The sequence below is a fragment of the Ahaetulla prasina genome, chromosome 7 (assembly GCF_028640845.1).
Source record: "Ahaetulla prasina isolate Xishuangbanna chromosome 7, ASM2864084v1, whole genome shotgun sequence".
Taxonomy (NCBI): domain Eukaryota; kingdom Metazoa; phylum Chordata; class Lepidosauria; order Squamata; family Colubridae; genus Ahaetulla; species Ahaetulla prasina.
Window position 1 is genome coordinate 69,058,399 of NC_080545.1, and position 18,358 is coordinate 69,076,756.

General features: G+C 41.1%; 1 protein-coding gene across 3 annotated transcripts; it reads right to left on the reverse strand.

Annotated features, from left to right (window-relative positions):
- Positions 1 to 850: 850 nt before the first annotated feature.
- Positions 851 to 18,138, reverse strand: CDC42EP1 (CDC42 effector protein 1). Of its 3 annotated transcripts, none has more exons than XM_058190453.1 (4): positions 17,898 to 18,138; positions 13,954 to 14,214; positions 10,363 to 11,349; positions 851 to 3,695 (listed from the first exon to the last, which is right to left on the reverse strand). In XM_058190453.1, the coding sequence occupies exons 3-4, from the start codon at positions 10,778 to 10,780 to the stop codon at positions 2,836 to 2,838; spliced, it is 1,278 nt and encodes a 425-aa protein (XP_058046436.1). In that variant the 5' UTR covers positions 10,781 to 11,349; positions 13,954 to 14,214; positions 17,898 to 18,138; the 3' UTR covers positions 851 to 2,835. The 3 variants fall into 3 exon arrangements, with proteins under 3 accessions (XP_058046436.1, XP_058046435.1, XP_058046434.1); XM_058190452.1 differs by lacking the exon at positions 13,954 to 14,214 and adding an exon at positions 14,770 to 14,939; XM_058190451.1 differs by lacking the exon at positions 13,954 to 14,214.
- Between the last annotated feature and the right edge of the window lie 220 nt (positions 18,139 to 18,358).

The following is an 18,358-nucleotide window of genomic DNA, read 5'->3' on the forward strand; positions in this document are numbered from 1 at the left end:
AAAAACAAATCAAGCTGTTCTCGACCCCCTTCCTGGTGGATGCAGAAGAAGTGGAGGAGAGTCTGCAGTTAGAACTGATTGAAATGCAATGTGATGATTCTCTGAAGAGTCAACATCAGCTTCTCTCCCTCCCTGACTTCTATCAGAGTTTGGATCATGCCAAGTTTCCTCTGATGAGACGCCACGCAAAAAGAATGATGAGCCTGTTCGGCTCAACATACATATGTGAACAAACATTTTCTCTGTTAAATCAGAACAAAAGCAGACTGAGATCCAGAATGACTGATAGCCATCTCTGTGAAGTCCTTCGTGTCTCAACCACCAAACTTTCATATACTTAAGCCTAAACTGTGCATAGGGACTACCCAGACGGCTGAAAAAAGTGATTTCTGACAGGTTCTCACACTTTTGACCAGTCCTCACACTTATGACCGGTCATCATTTATGCCTGTTGCAGCATTTTGTGCATAAGGACTACTCAGAGGGCTGAAAAAGTTATTTTTGACCTGTCCTCACACTTTTGACTGGTCCTCACACCTACAACTATCTTTACATTTTGCACCCTATCTTGTAACCGTGGTGAAGAGAAGCAGTTGTGAAATGAGTGATATGGTTGTTAAAAATGCTGCAATGGGCATAAATGTGAGGATGGTCATAAGTGTGAGGACTGGTCAAAAATTACTTTTTTTAGCCCTCTGAGTAGTTTCTATGCCCATAGCCACATCCACTCAGTCACATGAGCAGTTAGCCACGCCCACCAGTCACATGACCACCAAGCCACACCCCAAAATAAGCCACGCCCACAGAACTGGTACAAAAAATTAGCCGTGTTCCCCCCCCCCCGTTCAATGGTGTGGCCCGGGCCTTTGCTTATTTTTCTGTATTTGGCCCTCACCAAAAAAACTTTGGACACCCCTGGTATATAACTTATGGTTATCTGAATGGTCTTTGAGGCAAAGGGGGAGTCAGAGTATTGCCTGATCAATGAAAGTTATTTATATCAGTGGGCAGAAGTGCAGAAGTATATTGGTAGAAGGTAAAGATTCCCCTCGCACATATGTGCTAGTCGTTCCCGACTCTAGGGGTTGGTGCTCATCTCCATTTCAAAGCCGAAGAGCCAGCGCTGTCCGAAGACGCCTCCTTGGTCCTGTGGCCGGCATGACTAAACGCCAGAGGCACACAGAACGCTGTTACCTTCCCACCAAAGGGGGTCCCTATTTTTCTACTTGCATTTTTTATGTGCTTTTGAACTGCTAGGTTGGCAGAAGCTGGGAAAAGTAACCGGAGCCCATGCCGTTATGTGGCACTAGGGATTTGAACTGCTGAACTGCCGACCTTTTGATTGACAAGGTCAGTGTCTTAGCCACTGAGCCACCACGTACCCTAATGTTGGTAGAGCATTTGGCCGAAGACATGCAAAGCTGCCTTTTTAGATTTCATTGACCCTCTTTCTCTAGTATGGAGAAGAGTTGCTTCCAAGAATATGCAGTTGTGCAGGGTAGCAGACCCACGAGGTTTAAATGAAAAGGGAAACAGACAAGGATGACTTTATGCATGCTGTCCTCCCTGTTTAAGCCACGCTATAGATCGTAATTGTGAAGTGGAATCATTGCAGGGATTGTGCAGTACTCAGCCTCTTTCTCAGCTAAGCAACAGCCTTGTATATGGCACTAGCAGCAAATCCAGGGGCTACCTGGAAGGCTTCCCAAGGCAACGTGTAAACTGTCCTCTTGGAACATGGAAGCATGAAAAGCAGCCCTGTTTCAGAATCTGATTTTACCTTAAGAAATAATTTCCTTTTCTTCCTGAACAAGCACTGTGGATAAACTGCTGCAGTAGCTGTGCAAAGCTGTAAGTGCTAGAAACAAGCTGTTACTTAGGTTTTTGCGTTGCCAATGCCTGAATTAGGAGATACAGGATGGAAAGTTATATTTCAGCCCTCCCATGTCAGTAAACTAGATCCATAACATAAACTGAATTCTGTGCACTCTCTGGAAGTATATAAAACAACAGCAAGCTTAACATAGAGATTTCCCTGGAATGCTATCAGTTGGAAGACTAAGATTGCATTTCCTTCTGAGGGTGTATAATAAACAACAAATAATAATCCCATCTCAATCAGAGTTCTGATGCAGGAAAAATGGACAGGGTGCTGATGAACTGGTTTCAGATCCAATCCAAATTTTGTATTTCTTGTAAAAAGAGGAGAGGAACCATCCTGCCTATCTGGTGTCCCAGTATCTTGGATTGGAAAAATAGTTGAGTTGATCTTTATTTTCAGCGCAAGGCTGTTAGGAGAATATTGTCCCAATGGAGGTACGGTTTCTCTTCCCTTTTCTAGACTCTTCTTTTTTAAGTGGCATTTTTCCTGATAGTTATTTGATAGATATATGAAAGGTCTCAGTGGTCTCTATTCTTAAGTATAAATGTTTTTATTTCTAGGGAATGGAAAAATAATGGTATCATCTGTTATGATGAAATCAATCAGCCAGTGGGAAAGGAAGGAGCATGTGAAGTCATAAGCATCTTTAACTGTCAGCAATTAATACTTTTTTGTTTGTTCTAAATTGTTCCTTTTTTCTATTTCTTTTTTTAAACCCACAAAGCAAGGAGGAGGAGAGAGACCAAGGTAGAGAAATGACTTCGGTCCTCCATCTGCCTTTCCTAGCCTGGCACTCTGTAAGTGTGATAGAACTTATCACTCTATAGAACTTATCATCTGGAAAGAAGGCTAACCTTGTGAATCTGCACATATCCAGAATGCCAGATAGCTTTACATTGTCTCATTTTGCTCTGATATCTCCTAAGAGGCCACAAGAGAACATGTATGTCCGTTCAAACCTTAACTTCATCTTCATCCTCCTCATCAACATAGTCAAAGGAATCACTGTGTCCCTCTCTAACAATGGTTTCTTCATCACTGTCAGACTTGCTGTGGTTCTCCTCGTCCTCCTCCTCCTCCACATTTTCTCCCCTTTGTCGCCACCCAGTAGAATATTCCTGTTGCTCAGGTGCACCTACTTTCAAGTTCCATGAGTTGGCAGTTGGGCTTTCCCATGAGGCTTGTCTCCTTCGATCTTCTTGGGGAGATGGACTGCAGTAGGTGCTTCCTGCCCCATAATGGCATGCTAAGACACGGGCAGCATGGTTGAATTCTCTTGCTTCCATATTACAGTCCTTGTGGTGCCCTTTTTGCCCATAGGTCTCTTTTGGCACTGCCTCCAGTTCAGAACTAGAACTCCGGCTTCTCAAACAGGGAGATCCTTCCTCAGACATCTCTATAGAATGAGAATCTCCATTGGCATAGGCCAAATGTCCCAAGGGTGATCTAAGCTCGGAGTAATCCAAAAGGCTCGATACGTTTTGGCTTTCTTCACCATTACCATGACGAGATTCTGACTTCTCAGGTAGTGAATCCTCTGACCAGTTGCTCTTGATATGAAGGGAAGAATGAGACTCACTGCTGCTTGGGCGTTTACTCTCTTCGCTTTCTTTCTTTTCCTTGCAGTCAAAGCTGTTGCTTCCTGAGAAGCTGATGACATGAAGAAGTTCGCTCATGAGAGAGGGGCCAAGATCCAGGCGGAAAGACAGCAAGGAATCTGAACGCTGCAATGCCGACTCAGCAGGATGGCAGCTCTCAGGAGGCTTCTCAGACCGGGGAACACGTGGAATGGTGCAGAATCCAGATTCTAATCCTAAAAGACAATGAAATCAATAATGAGAAAAAGAAAAAAAGAAAACTACTACTCTGCATTATCTGTTATAGCGGAAGGTGACAGTTCTATATTTGTGGAATGTGAAATATTATGAGGGCAGGTCGATATTATTTCATAATTCTAGGCAGTGATGAAATGTAAAATTTGTTACTACCAGTTCTGTGGGTGTCGCTTGGTGGTGGGGTAATGTGACTGGGTGGGCGTGGTCGACTTTTGTTTTTTTTTACTTTTAAAAGCATTTTTATGTTGTAGAAAAAATGTTTTTAAAAGGCTCTGACAATCCCAGCTGAGTTGCCTAATCTTCAGAGGCTTTTGTTTTCTTTTAAAAGCATTTTTTTTGCCTTTAAAAGAAAAAAAAGCCTCTGATGATTGTGCAGCTCAGCTGGGATCGCCAGAGCCTTTTAAAAGCATATTTTACAACCTCTTTGGCCGAATAGGTTGTAGAAAAAATTCTTTTAAAAGGCTCTGATGATCCCAGCTGAGCCGCACGATCATCAGAGGCTTTTTTTTTTACTTTTAAAAGCATTTTTTTGGCCGAAGGAAAAATTCTTTTAAAAGTAAAAAAAAAACCTGATGGTCGCGCGGCTCAGCTGGGCATGTGGGGGGGGCAGGGATATTTGCTACCGGTTCTCTGAACCACCTGCCGCCATCACTACCAGATCAGCCGATCCGGTCCGAACCGGGAGCATTTCACCCCTGCTAGGGAAACTAGAGGTTTTTCATGTACCCTATTCATAACTGTAGCTTTCATGTTGCAAATATCTGGGCAAAAGGCTGACAATGTGACAGCAATTGGGTTAAAGGCAAAAAATAATAATAATCAAGGAAATGAAAACCAATCATATATATTTGACTGCACCTGGGATTTCTAGGATCAGATTTCAAAATGGTTCTTTTTTTCTTTAAGCCCACAAATGTAGTTTTTTTTTTGGATGTGGTGGGGAGGAGACGAGAGAGCAAGGTAGAGAGGTGAGTTATTTCTTCCTCTTAGTGCTTAGTCAAGATTTCTCTGCAAGAGATTACCATTTCAGGATAAGACTATTGTGGAGCAAGTGCACCATGCCAGACTAACATTGATTCACATTTGCCACCTCATGCACATTTGTGTTAATAGCATACAGCTAAAATATGCAAATTGGTCACAGCTCAGGGGATTGTGAGCTGTTCCTAATGAACTGTGCTTGGTGCCAAGAGCAAATTTTTCATCCCTGAGTTAACCTAGGAGCCATTCTTCAACAGTGAACTCCCAGAGCCAGTAAAGGAAATATATAGAAACAGGTTCAGAATTAGAGCGTTATATTACATTTCTGTGTCTGTTTTCCCATTTTATGGCATACATCTTGTGTCTATTTCCACATGGCATATATGTATTCTATTTCTAGACTAAAACTGAAGACATACTATACTCTTAAAAATATATAAACTCATGGGGCCCATAATCAGGAATATTAACATCATCATAAAAATAGTTCTGTTACATGCTGGCAGCATGCCATTTAACATCAGTTTGTAAGTCATGGCTGTTGTGGGTTAATATGAACACATACATGATGTCATTTGCTGCCCCTCCCTCTGGAATGCCCCTGCGCCTGATATTACAAAGTGCTAACCCATTGGCAGAATATCATAACGTATTGAACCAGAAACGGTGATTTATTGTTCATTTTAATTTTAACCTTGTTCAATCTGCTGTGCGAGTTCTGATTATGATTCCTGAACAATGGGATTTCTCGTATCTAAAAGATGCAAAGTAGGCTATTTTGTGACATTCTGGCTCATTTGTCCTCCTATCCTTAATCAGTATTACTCTATGTCACATATTGGCAGAAAGAATGAAAGGGATAATGTGACAGATCTTCCATTAAATATAAAAAGTGCTAGATTGTCTTCATAGAGCAGTCTTTCCAAACATGGTGCCTTCAAGGCTGTGTATTATTTATATAAGGGGTCTCCAACCTTGGCAACTTTCAGACTTGTGGACTTCAACTCCCAGAGTTCCTCAGCCAGCTTTGCTGGCTGAGGAGTTCTGGGAGTTGAAGTCCACAAGTCCACAAGTCTAAAAGTTGCCAAGGTTGGAGACCCCTGATTTATATTGTGGGAAGCATTATGTTTTGAATATCAGTTGCCAAAGAAACATGTGCCAGGAGGAACCAAGGAAGTCTATGAACATCCTATAAAAATCTTGGGTGGTCTCTACGGGGAAAAGAGATTATTGGTAAAGACAGATCTAGCTGACTGTCAAGTCCAAACCCAGAGCCCACACACCGAAATCCAATCAAATTCAATTCTTTATTTGCTTATATCTAATCTTGCCTCTAATCTGACAGAATCTTCTGCCTCTAATCTGACAGAATCTTGCCAAACTAAAGCTATAACCTACTAGATATATCCTGAGAGATTCTAGGGTGTGGTTACTCAGAACCTCTACCTCCGTCCCCATCCAGCTCAGGACTGTGCAGTCTCTTAATCTGGGCCTCTGACAGAATTTACTGCCTTCTCCCGAGGAAAGTCCTGTGCTGCCAAAGCTCTTCTCCAGGTACACATTCCATCACATTGACCCTTTGTTTTATTTTAAAATATTTACACCCTGCTTTTTTATTTAAAAAGCATAATAAATGATCTTATGATGGTACAGTCTGCTTACTTAATTTTCCAAGGCACATTTCACTCATTCTCATCTTTGGAATAAAGATGCCTTAGGTACATAGGCACTGCCTTAGTCAAGATCTTCTGTGAATATCCTCCTGCCTGTTGCTAAACATGTAATTCTAAGAGCAGTATGAATTATGCATCAGAGGCAGCTGGCCTGGGCAATGAAATATTGGTCATGCTTATTTAGAGAGCAAATACATTGGGAGCAATGGAACCGCAGGTTTGATTACACTCTGAAGATCGAATGGATAAAAGCAGAAAAAATGGGGAACTAGTTTTCTCTCTAAATGATTGGTTAACCTTATCTTTTCTGCACTTTGCTCATGAAGCTGGAATTTGCAGCTAGGAGGGATGATAAAGTGTAAAAAGCTGGAAAGGGGAATGTGATTATTGCAACAACTGCACAATTCATCATGTACAACAGAGGGCAGCATTGTCGCGTGTCTCTTTTGAAGAAAGCCGGGGAAAGAACAAGAAGACTAGACTGGCAATGTGGGCAAAGATAACTGTACAGCTGCAGTTGCTCAGAGTGATTCTCCTGGTCCCACCTCAATGCAAATGCTGCAGTTTTCTACTGCAGATGCAGACACCACAGGAGGTAAAGAAAGCAGCTGCCAATTAAACAGCATAAAACCTGAACATGTTCCACTGTTTTGAGTTGAGATCAGAATTGGACTATTCTGTGTCCAATTCTATTCCTATGTTGATTAGGTGGGTGCACAGAAGATTGTCTGGAAACATATGAGCAACATCTAGGTTTAGCATTTGACACGGGAGGAGATCTGTTCTACTTCATTCTGGTTTCCTCTCGTGATCCAAATATTCCTGTTTCATAAATTCCTTCCTTTACATACAGATTCTTTTCTTTTCCTATCAGCTGCTTGCTTGGCATTCTGTATTGAATACAAATTCCCTTGCTCAACACAGGCCATGTTTCCAGCACTAATCTTCCCAACATCTTTCATATCTATCTACTCAAACCTAGCAAAACAGCACAGATTTATAACCTGATCCCAGATCTGTTTCCACTGATGCATGTCTGATTGCATTTGCTCATTAAGACTTAACTTCCAAAACTAGTTTAAAAAAAACCCCAAAACCTTTGATGATGATTTTTCTCCATTGCTCTGAATAACTTTTCTTTTGACATATTTACCAAATCTCCAAATAGACATATGTCATTGCATGTATTAGCATAGATCCAGAGTTAATTCTTTGTTTACAGTGGAGTAATGAAATGTCCAACTTCTGAAAGCTCAATGTCAAAGTCATGATCTATTTTTTGATTCAAAGTATTTTATTGTTACACCAATTTCAGCTGAAAAGGATTCCAATGTGGTTCAGGTGAAATCAGTGGAACAAAGCATCTCATTTGAGATGATGCTAATCAAATACATTTACAGCATTAAAGCCATTAGCCTGGAGTAGACGTCAGAGTCGCTACTTGTCGGGGAACATATGTGTCTGCCTGTCCAGAGATAGTTGCATAGCTGTTGCATTTATATTTCTGTGAATTTGAATGTTCTAGCTAGAGGATGCTCAAATAGCCAAGCCAACAGGAAGTTGGATCAGTAAATCAGCATGCAGGATGCACATCTCAGCAAAACATGTAGTTGAGATATGGGAAATATGTGCATCAGTGTTGTGGTCAGCCAGCAGTCTGCGGAGCTGGCAATGGAGTCAGACAGTGATGAGGCTGAGGTGATGCCAGGGCCATCGGGGAGTGAGGTGTGGACTCCAGGGCCTCCAGAGGCAGAGGAACAGGAGGAGCCTGTTTCTAATGCACACGAGAAGAGCTGCCAGAAGGCAAGAGCAGCTCAAGCAAAAAGAATAACTAGGGAGTAAGGCTAAGAGACAATTGGCCCCTCCCATAAGGCTTAAAACAGACCAGTAAGGGCATTTGGGCTTTGCCAGAAAGCAATGTTGGTAGCTTCGTCTTCTGCTTTGTCTACATCTTGCATTTATTTTTGTGACTTCTGAATGTTTGCCAAGAAAGACCTTTGGCAATTTTCCTAATTGGACCAAGGTTTGCGATAGGACTGAGGAATTTGCGTTGGGAGGCATTTGTTTTAATTTGAGTTGAACGACGCTGGGAATGAAGTAATTCTCAGCAGTTCGAATAAAGTTTGTTCGTTTTTTCACGGACTGAGTTTCTTACTACCTACTTGGGCTTGGGTCACAACAATCAGCCTGTCTGCAACCTTCTGCAACCCACACTTATCCATCAACCCTTTGCAACATAGGTATGCGTTGATGTCTACATGCAGTTACAGACAAGTCTAAAAAGCTATAATCAGGAGGTATGCAATGTGCATTTTTATAAGTGGAGAGAGATCACATCTTATTTTTTCTCCTATCCCTCTGTTTACATCCAGCATAAAGTGAAGTGACCTACGCATGGAGAAATGCCTGGCTTATATAGTACATAGGCTGATTGTAGCCATGTATTTCTATATGAGAGTTGGAAGGCCCTTCTTTTCCAGGGATTCTGTCTTCCTGATGCAGAATTTGTACACAGGTAGCCATTTCTCACGTCAATGTTGAACATATCCTAGGTCTCAATTTATTCTGATTGCAAAATTCTTAGTTGCTGGTTATTTAGAGCTTAGCAATAGCTTTTTACATTCTGTTCACTTTTAAAATTTAAGGTTATGTTGCCACCTTATACCCCCCTCCTTCCAGGTAGATCTTATTGCTCTGAATTATTTCTGTTCTGTTTTTTATCAAGTTAATTCTTCCAAAGTTTATTTTGATTATGTACCACTGATGTAGTTTACTCAACTGCAGATGGTAAGGTTTTGATTTAGAATAAACAATATAGTAATAGATAAAAATAAAAGTTATTAGCAAATAGATAAACAAGGATGCTGAAGATATATTAAGCATTAAGAAATAATTGGCATGGGAGACCATCTGTACTGGTGTTTATTCTGCAGCAAAAGTTGCTCTAACAATATTATTTTTGCAGTTTCTAGACTGTTCACAACATACTTGCTTCATTTTGGTTGCACTTGCCAATCTCATGCATAGTTGCCATTTGAGATGACCCCACCCCTTCCCTTTCCTTTCCATTTATAACCACACTTCCCATTTCTAATCTGCTGTCTATGGATTGTTGGGTAAACCAGAAAATAATTGTAGCTATTTCTGGCCTTATCGTTATCATTCCAGGAAAATACCAAGTACATTCTGGAAACATATGACTTATAAAATTTGTGTAGACTTGAAAATATGTAGCAGAAGAACCACCGGACAAAAAAAATTGATGAAACTTTAAAGCACTCTCAGATGCCTGCTGGCACTTGGCTGAAAGGCCACAAAAAGGACATCTGAAAGCTATGAGTCACATTGTGATTTCTTACTAGAAACACTCCATTTTCAGTCTTTTATTTTATACTTTTTTAAAAAAAATAGACTTATATACTTATAGGAACTTCTTGTTGCAAAGCCTTTGAGGAACTCTTCAAAGATGTCATTTGAATATGTACTAAGACAATGCTACGATTTAAGAGCCAGTATATTATTCAAAATAATGATTTGGTAATCACATATTACAAATCTGTTTTCAAGAAAAGAATGGGAGACCGAGAAAAGAAAATTACTGCAGCAGAGAATGGTAGAAACTGTAATGTAAGATAATGTGTGATAGACTTCCCTTAAACACATACTGCAGTATGGCACTTGTCAATCCAAAAAGTATAGACTTCTAAAAATATTATTGAAATGTCTATTTGAGTGTGCTTATGAAATGTTTTTGTCGTGTATCTAAGTCAGTGTTCCTCAACCTTGGAAACTTTAAGACGTGTGGACTTCAACTTCCAGAATTCTCTAGCCAACCATGCTGGCAAGGGGATTCTGGGAACTGAAGTCCACCCATCTTAAAGTTGTCGAAGTCGAGAAACATTGATCTAAATAAACCAAAGCACAGAAAGAATGAATACCTAAAGCAAGATAACCCATTTGACTCAAATGAGTTACCTTAGAAGCCACCTACCATAGTCAGAGAAGCTCGTTGGGGGTTTCTTGAAGGCAAATGCTACACCAAGATCATCGCTGTCATAGTGACTCTGATTGAGCTGAGGCAGTGACACGGCATTCTTGATGATGGGTGAGATGGCAGGAGGTGCAGAAGAGCCCTGATCCCTGTTTCGGCTTCCCCGGTTCCTTAGCGGGCTCCTCCTGACATGCCACAATGTCCGAGCAAAGAAATTGTGGGGTTTGACTTCCTCTCCACCATGGTTCCTAAGGAAAGAGGTGTCTCCAAAGGCATCACCACCACGTCCCACATGCATGGTGTGACGAAAGTCCCCCAGTGGTGGGCTGATCATGTCTGGGGTCAACTCTGTTTTGAATCGACGTTTGCTGTGTGAGCCAGACACCCAGCCAATCACGGGTAGCTTTCCAAGACTCATTTCCTGGCCAATTGACAAAAACCCAACCCAGAAATTCAATGTGTCCTTCAGAAAAGGTTGATGTTAATCTGGAAGTGTACGGGTGTAACTTAAGAATGGTCACACACCTGCAGCCCCCATTGCTTATGTTTTCTTTCGCTGTTCTTCTTTCTTCTAGACTATTTAACAAAGAATTTAAAAAAATAGGTCTATCGTGGAACTTCTGGGTTTCTTCCAGGACAATGTTGCCTAATTTGCACTGTTCTCCCCGGTCCAATTTGATAGTGACCTTTCAGAGTTTTCATGTAGCTACTTATCTGATTTTTTTCTTGAAGGTTTGAAGGAGCATCCCGGTTTCTCTCTTTGAACAGCAATGGTCATTAAAACAGTGTTTGCACTTGTCTGACTCAATGTGTGCAAAGCTGGAAAATCAATATTATTGAGCTGATCCGTCTTCCACCATCTCTCTTTCTCAATTTCTCAATTTCTTTTGTAAGAAGCAGCAAAACCATGGGGGCAGCAAGTAACAAGGGCCACAGTGGGAGTCTCACATCTCATGTCCCGAGCCTGGATTGTTGCCACACAGCATCCTACAGAGAAGATAAAAGAGACAAAGTCATAGTTGAAGTTCCCAAACTATTTTAAAAAACGATGAATTTGAAAGTGGACGCTGCCTAGTCTGTGATGAAAGTACAACGCACAAGGTTAGGAAGAGAAAAGTTACATAGTACATTGAGCAGATTCCTTCTGGAGTCCTCCACCAGGTGGCAGAGATGGTTTTCTGTCTGCAACATTTACATTTGTATTTAACACACTGTGCAGTTGATCAAACAGTTCTAGAGAGATTACATATTAATAGGTGAAATGACTTTCTTCTTTGCCTCCTCTGTAATGTTGGCTGGAATTATTGTTAGGTTGAAATAGAGCTTGATGGCAGAATTTGCTGCAATACGCTATATCTCTATGTCTGTACCCTCCAGGTCAGAGGCAAATGATTGGCCGGGGATGCATCATCTTGCAAGAATTTCCCAACTCTTTTTCTGCAGAGCCTCTGATCCCTATCCTAGCTATATGTGACTTAAGAGGATCTTTTCCTAACATGGGATTCTGGGGCAAAGTAAAGTAGTTAGGATACCGTCAAGTCAAAGTCAACTTTTGATGACTTACAGACATATCCAATCCATGCAGTTTTCTTATCAAACAGTTTGTTCTTGTTTTTTCTCCCAGGATACTCTCCCAGTGTATATTTTCAACTGATGCGGAGTATGGCGGTGCAGGCAATTCTTGGGGTCCCTAGGATGACCCATGTTACACCACAGTGCGAGCTACACTTGCCGCTGGTCTGCTTCTGGCTACAATTCGAGGTGTTGGATATTACCTTTAAAGGCCTGCATGGCATGAATCCAGGTTATTTGAGAAATTATCTCACCTCACTGGAACTAGCCTTCCCTATTCACACCAGCAGAGGACCCATGCTGTGAACCCCTTCGGTCAAGGAATTCCGGCTGGTGGGGTCCAGGAAAAGGGCCTTCTCTGCTGTGGTTTCTGCCCTTTGGAACATCCTTGCCCCCTCCGATGAGATTGGCTCTCACCCATCTGACCTTCTGCAAGAGCCTGAAGTCCAGGCTTTGCCAGATGGCTTGAGGCCCAAACGGAGGAGCAGTGGTAGTTGAATTAAAAAGCAAACTCACCTTCCATCCCAAGAATCCTGTTCCCTCCCTCTCCATCTTTTAACTACAATTTTATCTTGATTGGGGTTTCTATTTTTATTGTTTTAGAGATATTTGCCAGGATTTTAATGGTTTAATGCTGGAAGCCTCCCAGAGTCATTTCATTAAGAGATGGGTAGCAAATAAATTCACTAAATAAATAAATAATGAAATAATATTTAAAAAATTCTCAGTCTTCCCCAAAATCCTGAGATTTCCTGGTTGTCTTCCCTTCCAGTACAAACCACATCTGACCATGCTTAACTCCTGAACCCAGCACTGCCACCTGCCATTGCCCTCAATGGTACAGTCACCATGATGCTATTTGCCATTATCCAAATGTTAGCCAAATATTACAAAAGTTGTAGTTAAATACATCCAAGGACATCTGGTTGAGGAAAGCAAAATTCTTCTTTCCTATTCCTGATTTCAATAATGAAGATGCCCTGGCCAGATGTGCTTATAGTTGATCCAATCCTTTCAAGTAGTTAGGACTTTGTGACAACATTCAGTGTTTCCATAAGTGTAATTGGTTGCTGGAATATTGGGATTATAGTGTCACATCTGGAGAGCATCAGGATAGGAAAGCTATTTTACAAACTAACTCTTTGAACATGGAAACAATCCTGCATAGATACTGCTTTGGTGAACCAAAGTCTATACAACACTACACACTGACTGGCATGTACTTAAGCCCACATGCATCTGTTTTTGCTCAATATCCAACATTTTAAAGTGCCAGATATTTGAAATATTACTAGCATTTGCACATTATTAATGTACTGGCTTAATGAAATGCTTCTTTATACACTTTTCTCAGTGGAAAATGTTCTCTCCCCCATTGTGCTGACTTAACTATATCCAGAAATCTCTTCAAATGTCTCCTTTGTTTTCTATGTTGTGGCTCACCTTGGAAAAGTCAGAAAGGCAGAGCAGGAATAGCTACTGAATCACTAAGTGGTGTCCCAGCTCTGTGTGTTTTTCCTTTTTTTTTCTTGCTCTATTTGTTCATTCAGGGTTACTCTTATCTACTAAGTTTAGAAGCTGGCAAATATTAAAAAAAAAACCTGAGTAAGTTCAGTTGGAATTTATGGCACATACTAACTGCTTTTTAAGGGGAATGTGATTGGGTTGCAAAGAAGCAGTTCAGTGTTTTAGTGGCCTGTAAGTTTAGCCTATACACATAAACAGAAGAAAGTAATGGTCCCCTAGGCTGATGGAAACATGCATTTGTTGCTGTTAGTTGCGAGTCCGACCCATCGTGACCCCATGGACAACTTTCCTTCAGGCCTTCCTGTCCTCTACCCTCCCCACCACCATTTAAGCTCACACCAACTGCTTCAGTGTCTCCATCCAGCCACCTCATTCTCTGCTGTCCCCTTCTTCTTTTGCCCTCAGTTGTTCCCAGCATTAGGCTCTTCTCTAGTGAGTCCTTCCTTCTCATTAGGTGGGCAAAGTATTTGAGTTTCATCTTCAGGATCTAACCTTCTAAAGAGCAGTCAGGGTTGATCTCCTCTAAGACTGACTGGTTTGATCGTCTTGCAGTCCAAGGGACTCGCAGGAGTCTTCTTCAGCATCGTAGTTCAAAGGCTTCAATTCTTTGGGGCTCAGTCTTCCTTATGGTCCAACTTTCACAGCCATACATTGCAACTGGAAAAACCATAGCCTTGACTATACGCACTTTTGTTGGCAGGGTGATGTCTCTGCTTTTTACTATGCTGTCTAAGTTTACCATAGCTTTTCTCCCTAGGAGGAAACATGCATATCAAAACATAATAAAAGGATTGCATACATATAGGTGATAGGAGTAATTGGGACATCTTGCTGGATTTCATCCCCATGCATATTTGGGGATGGGGGCTCTTTGACCCAATGAGGTAGAACAGAACAAGAACTGACTCCCAGGAAAGCTAGAACTATACTTTATTGAGATAATCTATACTAATAGAAGTATAGATGCCTCTGTTTTTCCTATCCCTCTCTCATGTCTATGGAGATTCACAGTCATCCAGGTCATGGTTGTCCCAAAGGTGCTTTTTCAAGAGGCAACTGGACTTTCTGGTTTTTCTTTGAAGATGTTTCACTTCTCATCCAAGGAGCTGTGTCAGCTCAGAGCTGAAGAAGCTTTTTGAATGAGAAACGAAATGTCTTCAAAGAAAAACCAGAAAGTCCAGATGCCTTTTGAAAAAGCATCTTTGGGACTATCCTCTCTCTTATATTCCAGGAAGTCAGAGGGAAGCCAATTTGAATCTTTTTCTACTACCTCTCCCAGCTCTTGGGCATAACCCATTGCTTCTGTACCTGTTGTTGTTCTAAAGGTGTTTGGATGCCTTCTCCAAGTTATGTCCATGGTGGTTCCCTACACCCAATCAAGTAACACATTTTTGCAGGACATGTCACACGAAGAGGGAGAGGTAGGTAGCATCCCTTGTGTCCCTTGTCAGTAATGATGTCACAGGTCTTCCTTTCTTCTGATGAGTATAAGGGAAACAACAAGACTAAATACATATGACCCTCTACAATGGTAGGATAGATAACCAATCTATTACATGGATCAGGAAAAGCTGTTCTAGTTGGATCCTGCTTAACTGTATCAGACTTGTATTTTACTGAAAAGTAGCCAAAACTATCAATTTTCTTTCCTGGAAGGGAGATTAAAATTTGCCCATGCTAGTGGGAAAAGCTATGATTTTTTTTTTGTCCTTCTCTAAACAATCCACAAGAATTGTGACTTTTCTCCATCTCATCTCAGTTACCTTCCATCACCCTCCTTTCACTGAGGCCTAGCAGATCTCACTAATATCATCATGACAATAGAATAGAATAGAATTTTTTATTGGCCAAGTGTGATTGGACACACACTTGTCTTGGTGCATACGCTCTCAGTGTACATAAAAGAAAAGATACGTTCATCAAGAATGTTAAGGTACAACACTTAATGATAGTCATAGGGTACAAATAAGCAATCAGGAATCAATATCAATATAAATCATAAGGATACAAGCAACAAATTTACAGTCATATAGTCATAAATGGAAGGAGACGGGTGATGGGAATGATGAGATTAGTAGTACTGCAGATTTAGTAAATAATTTGACAGGGTTGAGGGAATTATTTGTTTAGCAGAGTGATGGCATTCAGGATATGCTGAAATATGAAACAAAATGCTGATAGGAGATAGGGGTGGAGAAGACGGAAGCAAAAGAGGAGAGGAAGATACTTGTAGGTGGAATCTGCTCCAAAGCTGTGACAGGCCAAGCAGGAGATTATTTTCTGTTTCTTGACACAAACTCTTATTTAACCAGCACAACTTTCAGAAACTCAAAAGCATTGCTTTCTTTTGGATTTGATGCCCCATTGCCAGCAGCCACCTCAGCCTGCTCTTGCTAGAGAACTTTGGCTTCTTCCAAAAGCCACAGCTTTATGTGCCTCCTTATCATCCGTCTTTGGTTTTGCTCCTCCTTTCCTTCTTTTTCCTGCCAACCAGCCTAAATTGCTACTGCAGGGACTCTCCCAAACTCTGCTCCCCGGGAGCAACATAATCAACAAAAGTTCTTCCTATTCCTTTGAATTTATCAGGAACCCAAAATCTAGTTATTCTTTTGTGTAAGGAAAGTTTATACAGATAAACAATGGCTGCATTGGCATCTGTCTCTCTTTCTCTCTCTCTCTCCATCCATCTTTTAATTTAATTAATTTATTTGGTTTAGGTGCTACCTGATTCCAGAATTACCTTGGGGTCCTCCCTCCCTCCCTCCCTCCCTCCCTCCCTCCCTCCCCTCCCCTTTCTTCTCATAAGATTGTTTACTTTACTACTTAATCTAATGCTGTTTACTTCCAAATGTGACTCTAAATAGCACTTATTGTTTTACATCTCTTTTATTGCTTTCGCCAGTGTCCACACTGATTTGTCCACTTCAAATCCCCCTCCCCCAGATGTAACACACAATAATCTTCATCATGCCTACTCAACCCAGCCACAGATGAAGGGGAAAAAACATAACACATATGGAGGGTGATGAGTTGGGCAAAGTTATCTTAATTTCTCAAAGTTAAAAGGCATTCTTGAACAACAGGTTTGTTTTATTCCTGTCTTGCCTTGATACAAGAATCCTAAAACAATTAGGAGTGAAATTAGAAACTATGATCAGCGTTTTCTTTTGTTTTAGAAAATTCCTGTCTGTTATCCAGACGGTCATAGTTACACAAAACATGAACAGCCTGTTAGCACTAGAATGTATTTCAGTTTACAAGTTCAAAGGCTCAACCAGAAACACTACTTTGAAAAAAGGGTTCTAGCAAACAAATGAACAAAAATGGAAGGAAAAGGTCCAGATGGCTCTTTGATTGGGATATCTGCAATCCAAGCCACCCCCAAAGATAGGAATATAAAAAGTGGAAAGAGAGTCTGGATAGTCTGAAAAGGATCTAATCCTGCTGTATTCCAGTTTTGAGATGAAATCCAGAATATTTGCTGGAAGGACTGCTTTCTTGCTAATTTTCACTAGCAAGTCAGCAATTAAAACATAAGCTATTTAGTTAAACACTAAATTAAAATGCTGTCTAGAAGTGGAACTACCAACATCTGGAAGATCTCTAGTTGCTTCCAGGCCTAAGAAATTAGACTCATAAGCCACAGCAGAAACATGAGAGGTTTCTCTCTCTCTCTCTCTCTCTCTCTCTCTCTCTCTCTCTCTCTCTGTGTATGAACATTTGTGTGTGTGTGTGTGGAATACTTTTTTTCCAGACAGGCTCATGTTTGAGTCTGGCATCTTAAAGTACTACTGTACTTAGTTCTATTCACATGATCACACTCCACACTGTACAGTTAAAAAGAAATTCTGTTTCATGCTTGAAAAAGTTAAGGAGTCCTATTCCTTCAAGCGTATGATATAAAATCCCACCGATTTTACACACACACATACACCACAATTTCTACCTCAGCAGTTATTCTTTTTCCACCCCTGACTGCTCCACATGGTACATCTGTCTTGGACTCAAACCATTTCTCCATCTTACTATCTTTTCTTCGTTCCTCATTCTGCTACCCTTTCTCACGGTCCCCTACATACATATACATATACATATACATATACATATACATATACATATACATATACATACATACATACATATATATATACACACATATACATATACATATACACACACACACACACACACACATGTATGTATGTATGTATGTATGGGGCCATTTACTTCTTCTTCCCCTTAATTTCCTTGTCCCATCTCCATCACCACCATAACCTTCATCTCTTTCAATGTCTTCTTCAACCTTTCCAGCTCTACCCCATAATTTCTTTTCCCTCCTCCTCTCCCTTTCCCACATTCCTCCGCACAACGTACTAAAATTTACCCGCGACTTGCCGAGTGTATAAAAACTTTAAATTCTAATCTTCAGAATTTACCTGTCCTGGAGGGGGTGGCGAGGAAACCACACAGATTGTCGCCTTTCTGAATTTTCTTAAGTCTTTTTTTTTTCCACTGAAGAAAACTTGCCGGAGAGAAAACAGGAGTTCTGGAAACTCTCTTTTAGCACCGCAGCCAGCGGAGGGGCTCTTAATGCCAGTGACGTTAAAAGTCCCTCAATCGTAGCCTCTCCCCCCCCCCTTTTTTTCTTTCCTTTTTCTCGTCGCCGTCCCTTCTCCGCGGACATAAAGAAGCAAGAGTCAAGCGACGGACACGGGAGAGGGATTTGGAAAGAGGGTGGGTGGAGTTTCAGCTCCGATTGACCAATCCCCAGCCGACAGAGAATGAAGTTCGGCGAAGTCGGAATGGCTTTCAAAAAGTCCAGCCGAGGGAAATTCAGAAACTCGTGATCTTTCATCTTTTCCCTTTCCCCACCCCTCTCTTTCCGAATGAGAGCGTC

Coding starts and splice junctions, on each gene's coding strand:
- CDC42EP1 (XM_058190451.1), bottom strand. CDS start 10,780: ATGAGTCTTGGAAAGCTACCCGTGATTGGCTGGGTGTCTGGCTCACAC. Junction 3,696..10,362: donor AACGAGCTTCTCTGACTATG/GTAGGTGGCTTC, acceptor ATTGTCTTTTAG/GATTAGAATCTGGATTCTGC.